Source organism: Lipotes vexillifer, unplaced genomic scaffold (assembly GCF_000442215.2).
Source record: "Lipotes vexillifer unplaced genomic scaffold, Lipotes_vexillifer_v1.1 scaffold12, whole genome shotgun sequence".
Lineage (NCBI taxonomy): Eukaryota > Metazoa > Chordata > Mammalia > Artiodactyla > Lipotidae > Lipotes > Lipotes vexillifer.
Genome location: NW_006796716.1, coordinates 2,151,417 through 2,159,139, shown reverse-complemented (window position 1 = coordinate 2,159,139; position 7,723 = coordinate 2,151,417). Strand labels below are relative to the sequence as shown.

The 7,723-nt window shown below is 45.1% G+C and overlaps 1 protein-coding gene across 1 annotated transcript in view; it reads right to left on the bottom strand.

The window, feature by feature from the left end:
- BAZ1B (bromodomain adjacent to zinc finger domain 1B) overlaps positions 1 to 6,775 on the bottom strand; it is a 71,142-nt gene extending 64,367 nt beyond the window's left edge. The window contains exon 1 of the mRNA XM_007468887.1: positions 6,669 to 6,775. Coding sequence (XP_007468949.1) covers positions 6,669 to 6,775 — 107 coding nt within the window. The remainder of the gene's footprint in view (positions 1 to 6,668) is intronic.
- Between the last annotated feature and the right edge of the window lie 948 nt (positions 6,776 to 7,723).

Sequence of the window (7,723 nt, the reverse complement as noted above, 5' to 3'; positions counted from 1 at the left end):
TGGGGGGGGGGTGGGGGGCGAGGGAGTAGGAATAATGTGCCCAGTCCATTCTCCTTAGATCAAGACCCATATGGCCAATAACACACAAGACTGCTGTCACCTGGATGCCTCAGTAATCCCTCAAATCCAACTTCTTCTAAAACTAAACTCTTACTACTCCTCCACTCCCTCCCAAACTTGCTCTTTAACAGATACGCCCAATCTCACTGAATGGCCCTAGTGTCCAAGTCAGAAATCAGGGAATCATCCTAACCTCTTCAGTCCCTAACTGTAACCACTTACGTGTTTCTCAATTAAGTCCTTTCTCTCCAATAAAAGAAGCATTATCCAAATCCAGCTTTTGATCCTCATTTCTCATCCAGTCATAACATTTTAAAACACGTTAATTGGCCTGACTGGTAATCTTCTTCTCTGGTCCTTTGTGATTCTCACACTCACAACCTTTTTTCTCAGTCTTATTTTTAAACCCATTTCTTCTGATTTAAAAATCTCACTTGGCCTCAGGCCTCCTAAAATACAAATATGTTGTTGCAAAGGGAAAAATCCTCTGGCCCCCACAGTTCTGAAAATCACTCCACCAATCAAGATTTTATTGTTTTATTTTCTATGATTTTTATTATTTTAAGGGAAAAAAAGGAAGAAACTTTTTTTTCCACCTTTTTTCAAACAATATGTATTTAAATACCAAATACTGATTGATTGAGTGTGGTTTTTCAAATAATGACAGTCTCTTCTACCCTAATACAGATCTTTCGTACCCTCCTTTGAAAATCATCATCAGTATAGCATTCTCATTCTGGGTGACCTCATCCATGCCTGTAACTTCAACTACCATCTACATATGCTAATAACTTCTATCACCAGCTCAGTCTCCTCTCTCTGAACTCCAGGCCCTTATATATACTAGCAACATATACATCTCCATTTGGATATACTCAGCAATTCAATATAATAACCTCCGTAACTAAACACTTCACTTCCTATCCGTCCCCCACCACCCTTGACAGTCAAAACAAAAACTTGATCCTCTTCCATGAAACCCCACACCTCAGACTGGGACTCAAACCCAATCACATCTCAGATGGGGCTTGAACCCACAATCTCCCTGCTGAAACCACACACCTGGTCTCAGGACTAATGAAGCTCAGGTTCTTTATGCCTCAGTGCAGAAGGAATGCAGTGAGAGGCAAAGCCATAGGCAAGAAGTAGATTTATTAATGTAGGATGCTTGTGAAGGATGCAAGCAGTCAGGCAAGGGAGTTTTCCCCAAGACCTAAGTGGGAAAGCAGGTTTAGGGAGATACACACTCCACAGACAGAGTGTGGGCCCTCTCAGAAGGCAATAGGCCCTGGAATATGGGATGGTTAGTTTTTATGGGCTGGGTAATTTCATAGGCTAAGCAATAGGAAGATTACTCCAACTATTTTGGGGAAGAGGCAGGGATTTCCAAGAATTGGACCACTGCCCACTTTCTGGCCTTTTATGGTTGGCCTCAAACAGTCAGGGGGCCTGCAGGGCGTCATTTACAATATTCTAATGTATCGCAATGAGCGTATAATGAGGCTCAAGGTCTACTGGAAGTAGATTCTTCCGCCAACTTGGGCCTAACCACTTTATGTCCTCAGGGGCTGTCATTCTTTTAAGGTTGTGCCCTGCCCCCTTCCCTCCAGTCTCACAGGGTCCTCTATATCAGAGAAGAACACCACTAACCAAGTGATAACCAAAACATAACCCTTGATTCCTCCCCAATCAATCACCAAACCCTGTCAAATCTACTTAATTTCAGAAATCCATCAACTGTACTTCTCTCCACCTCAAGGGCTACTAAATTTATTTAGACCACCATTATCTACTGCCTAGATTAAATTATTTAAACACCATCTAGTTGCCACTAGTCTCAAGGCTGCAGATCCATTCTCAATGCTACAGCCACAGTGATCTTCCTAACCTAAAAGCCTGCTTCTTTCCTGTTCAAATTTTTCAACAGCCTCCACTAAATTTAAGGCAAACTCCAAACTCCTCAGCCTATCTCACAAGGACCTGTGATGCAGCCCTTTTCTGTATCTCTCAACACTGCATCTCCATTCCCACTTCTTCACTCCAGCCACATGAAACTTCTTTCAGGTTTTCAAAATCGGGAATTCCCTGGTGGTCCAGTGGTTAGGACTCAGCGCTCTCACTGCCAGGGGCCCGGGTTAGAGCCCTGGTCAGGGAACTAAGATCCCACAAGCTGCCGAGTGCAGCCAAAACAAACAAAAAAACAAAGACAGCTCACTGAGATATAACTGGCAAAATAAACTAAATTCTAACCATCCTTTGGACCTCAACTTAAAAGCAACCTTCCCCAGGAAACATTCCCTAAACCCTAAAATGTGGCAGACTGTACTCTTTTTTCCAAATACCCACCTCTCTTCCCTAAGAGGATTCTACACCTCCACCCACTGCCATGTGGCCTGCAATGCCTCCTGGGAAGCACATCCCCTCCCCACAAATGCTGGGCCCTGCCACATAACTTGCTTTGACCAATAGATGTGATAGACACCACTTCCAGGAAGAAGCTTAAAAAGCTGTCATGGTTTCCTCCTGATCTTTCTGCCACTAGAAAAGGTCGCTGCAGACAGGGACTGCTCCTTCAGCCTGAAACTTGGAATAAGAAAAATGTGCCTTTCCTTTTTTTTCACCTGTTTCCTTTTTTTCAAATGTGGCCCTAGAAAAATTTTAATTACATGTGGCTCATATCACATTTCTGTTGGATAGCACTATAAACCTAACGATTACGTCTAGGAATGAATGTCCTCTGACAGCACAATTTTTAACTGACTAGTCATTCAAATTAGATTAATTTCAAAAGTCTAAAACTGAAATTTCTACAACCACCCCTAACATTAGGTAGTTTTAAGTTTATGTAACTCTGTTCTGGTTATTACTTTGACTTATGCTAAGAGAAAAGTTAAAGAAAAAATAAAAATGAAAAGAGGGAAAAAAAAAAAAGCCCATGAGAAGGATATTCAGGGACTTCCCTGATGGCGCAGTGGTTAAGAATCCGCCTGCCAATGCAGGGGACATGGGACCGAGCCCTGGGCTGGGAAGATCCTACAGGCCATGGAGCAACTAAGCCCATGCGCCACAACTCCTGAGCCCGCGGCCTGCAACTACTGAAGCCCGCACACCTAGAGCCCGTGCTCCACAACAACAGAAGCCATTGTAATGAGAAGCCCATGCACCACAACGAAGACCAAACAGAGCCCCCCCAAAAATAATAATTAATTAATTTTTTAGAAAAAGAAGGATGTTGAGTCAGCTGGCTCTAAATCCTATTTCAGATTTTAGGTTACCAAAATAAGTCACTCACTCTCAAATAACCGCTCAAAGCAAATGCCAATTGTGGTTTTTATGTTCCAGCGACTGCTGCACTTATAATTGCAGACAAAATGTCAAAGCAATTCTCCAAAGGTTGTGTAAGCTATAAGTGATAAGTTCAAATCCTAGACTATCTCATTATGCATCTACTTTTTCAAGAGTTCAAGAGCTACTTCCTTACCACCATATGCTGTGCTTCTTTGTTCTCTTTAGCCTTGTAAGTATTGTTTCTTTCAATAAAGTACCTGATAGCCTGAAAGGAAGTGGCCCATAAAAGTATGGAGGTTAAATAAGCATAACTATAACGCTAAGACAAAGCACCAACTCAAGGTCTGCTTTTTACCCTATTTTCTCTCTTTGGACCAGTCTGTCATTAAGTTAAAAATAACTCTAATCTGATAATAACCTGTTACTTTAAAGAAATTAAATTATAAAAATCGACATAAGAGCTCAGTATTCCAACTGCCCAATAAAATCCTGTCTTGCAACTACAACTTAACCCCAGCTCTTAAAACACTCTAGGCAAATCAAGTTATTCTTGCCTAGAGCCAGAATAACTGTATATTCTAATACTCCCTCCTTATTACACCATCTAAAAGTTCTCATATTAATGCTACTAAGGTTATGAACTAGTTTCTAGGCTTTAGAAACTAGGATAAAGCAATACAAAAAACAAATTAATCTACAGCAGGCTACTTGTAGGTTCAGTTCCTCCTTAAAATCTATCTTGACTTAAACACAGTCAGTGTAGAATTCTATTGTCAAATAATCACATCAAGAAGTGATTCCAATAAAGTTAATTTTTCAAACCAAGATCTGCTGTCTTGCCAGCAGTAGTACTATCCTAGGAAGCAATGTACCATAGATTTAAAGCTACAGTACAATAAACATCAACATATAACCCAGTCATTAAATGTGTGCATCATTCACAACCACTGTAAATTTAATGAAGATGTACAATAATACCTTCAAAAACACAATGCTCACAGCTTTAAGTCAATAAAGCACCATACAAATTTGCCATAGAATATACATGCAACCAAAAGGTAGGTATTAGGAGAAAATTAAAGTATGAAGTCCTATTAAAACATAATTATAACTATAAATTAAGAACTGGAAATAACAATACTTCAAATGCAGCAGTTACCCAACCACATACTTGTTTCCCTCTATGAAATCACTAATAGCCTAATAAAGAAATATGCCAACCTGCCAACCACACAGTACAATTGTTTAAAATCCATCCTCAAAGTGCTTCCACTTGTAGAAATTACCAAGGGAGCAATTTTCCCCCAATATGTAACACAATTTAAGAACTCCTTTGTTAAAAGGGTTCTAAATACTGGTATGGGAAATTTTAAAGATGAAGAATTTTTATTAAATACGTAACAGTTAAAAAGTTCCACGTATTAGTTTTCAACTGTCATCATTAAAAGAAACTCCTCATATGTATCACTGTATTTCAGTGATTTCAGTAAATGATATGAAAAAGCCAGGGCTGCCAGTTCTAAATTAGCTATCTACAGCCATTTTTTACAGAGCTCAGTACCTAGTACAGACTTAGAATTTGTCTCCTCCCTATCGCAGTTTCTGATGCTCCATTAGAACCAGACCTGAAAAATCAACAACCAGTAATATTAGTGTGAATAACCATCAACTGCTCAAAAGATGACATCTGAAAGGGATATGGCAGATTCCCAAAAGTAATTTTTTACTTCACTGATGTTTTGGAATGTTATTAAAAAAAAAAAAAAATTGGGCACTTTTAGAATAAAGTATTTGGTAGAGCTAGAGCACTTCTCCAAAACAATCCAAAAGTCCTAACAGGACATGAAAAAGAACCAGATTACCACTCCGATCCCTCCCTTAAATGCACCTTATCATACCACCAACTGACACAAACAATGGACTAACATTATTAAAAGTGAAAGAATAGCATTCCATGTTCCTCTCTTGATTTACTTTCAGGGATGAGGTACGAGGAGTACTGAATTCTACTCCTGATTCTCATCATTTACGGTGTGACCTTTAGCAAGCCAGCCTCAACTGTGTGGGCCCACTTGGCATACCCAGGCAGGAGAACCCCACCATCTCCAAGATCCATTTCAGCTCTGAGATGCTCTAGCTGCATTTCTTCAAGAGCCCTCCTACAGCATGGACTCACTTGCCAAATCCCTTTGTATGTAAACACCTAACATCCACAAACTGCACTCAAACAAGAATGAGGTTATCCCATAAAGCATTACATTAAAGGGAGAATTAAAGAGAAATGAAATCAAATGATATAGCTCACACCGGCATTTCCGTCCACACTGAAGCAAGCAAACAGAAACTACTAAGAAATCAAGTCCTTGCAAAGGGAAAGGGGTGATAAAACTAAAGAATACATTACCCTTCACTCTTGAAGCTTTCTGTACACTAAAGAAAGCTTGATTCAGAAAACTTTTTTACACTTAAGCTTCAAAAAGGACGCATCTGGCATCCATAAAAAAAGTAAATAAGAGTCGTACAACTTTCAACTAAAAGACTAATAAGCTTGTGCAAGAAACCTTAAGCAATGATCAGAAGAAAGGGTGCTTCTCATCAGCCTCGTGTTTCTAAAATACAACACAAAAACTTTAAGCGTGTCTTTTTGAAACGTTGTTAAAAGACAAATACTGATCTTCTATACATCGTCAAAATTCCAAATCTGTGCACGCCCAGGGAAGGAAGGCATCCGCTCCTCCAAGGTAACTTTTTACTGCCTCTTCTCTAAGTCTGGACATTCATTCTTGGTTTTGTGCCTTACAATCCTGTCAGTTCATCCATCACCAGCCTAAAGTCCACTCGGGTGAAGCAAAACACAAATGTCCCCGCAGAGATCCGGGAAGACGCAGTCGCGACTTGTACAACCCAGATCACGAGGCCGCTCAAGTACAATTTCCAAAACTTAAGTGGAAGGCTTAATTTAAAAAGAAAAAAGCAGCAGCAAAGGAAACCCCGCTCAACCCTCAGTACTTAGGGCCTAAAGCCAACCCCCTGGGGCGGGGGGGGGGCGGGATAGAGGGTCGTTCATCTACAGCGAGGCCCGGTGACAAAGTGCGGGGCCGAGGAAAGGATGGAGGGCGCAGGGCTCCGGGGCGGCCTGAGCCGGGCCGGCCGGCCCGCCCGCCCAGCCCCCCGGAACGGCGGACCTGGGGCTCGGGCTCGGGGTGCTGGCCCGTCAACGCCGGGCGCGCTGACAGCTGCCACCGGCGCGGGGCTGCGCGGCCCACCCCGCCCCACCCCACCCCGCGGGCGGCCTGGCCGGCGCGACTGGAAAAGGATACTCCCGGGTGCGGAAGGCCTCCTGAGTGTGCGCGATGGTGAAGAGCGGCTCCTCGCCGGGAAGCGGCTTCACCAGCGGGAAGGGCTTGCGGCCCAGGAGCGGCGCCATCGCGGCGGCTGCAGCGACGGGGAAGGCAGCTGCTCCTCAGCGCGCCCGCGGCGTAACACTAGGCCCCGCGGCCCGGAGCGAGCGCCTGGCTCCCGGGGGTGGGGTGGGGGAGGGGAGGGGTGAGAGGGCGGCGCGAACTCGGCTCCTTCACTGCTGGCGCCGCCGCGCTAGGGCCATGGAAAGGGACGCAAGGGCACAGAATTCCCACGCACACTGCCGCGCCGCCCCGAAGCCTCCGGCCAACCTTCGCTACGGGTCCCCGCGTTCGGCAGTCACGACTCGTCCTCAGCTGCACCGGAGGAAATTATTGAAAAATGGCGGGAGATTCCCCTCCTCCCCCAGGTCTGGCCAGCGCACACACTAACATGCTCCCCTGTGGCGCCGGTGGCGAATGCTCCAATAGGCGGAGAGCTGGTCAGCACCCAGCGTTTATTGGCTCACAGGAGCTGCCGCTCTGCGACTGGGTCCCTCCCCCTTCCCGGGCCGCCTAGTTGGGTTGCAGCGCACTAGAGGGCAGTATGCAGAGGTGAAAGGTCACGTTATGTAAGCGCCAGTGACAGGAGCGGGCCTCCAGCGGCGGAGTTGAAAGTGGGGGACAGCGGGGGACCGAAAGGCCGTGAATTCAAAGAGGTCAGGCCAGAGAAGCCCTCTAACATATACAGACACTGCGCCATCTGTCACCGAAGGCGACACCGACATCCGGGCACCACTGTCCGTGTGGTGCGCCGGAGGGGGGAGGGGGAGCGCGCGGCCAGGGGCTTTGTCTTTTCACTTGGGCTCCGCCCCCTTCTTAAAGGCGCCGCTCTCGGCCACGCCCGGAGGTGCGCGGGTAGGGCGGATGGGAGGAGGGCTTGGCGGGAAGTAACCTCCAGACTTTACCTCAGCAAAGGTTCTACGAGGGGTAACTTGAGCCCCAGCCTTGCTCCCCCCCCAAAATTACCTGCTTCT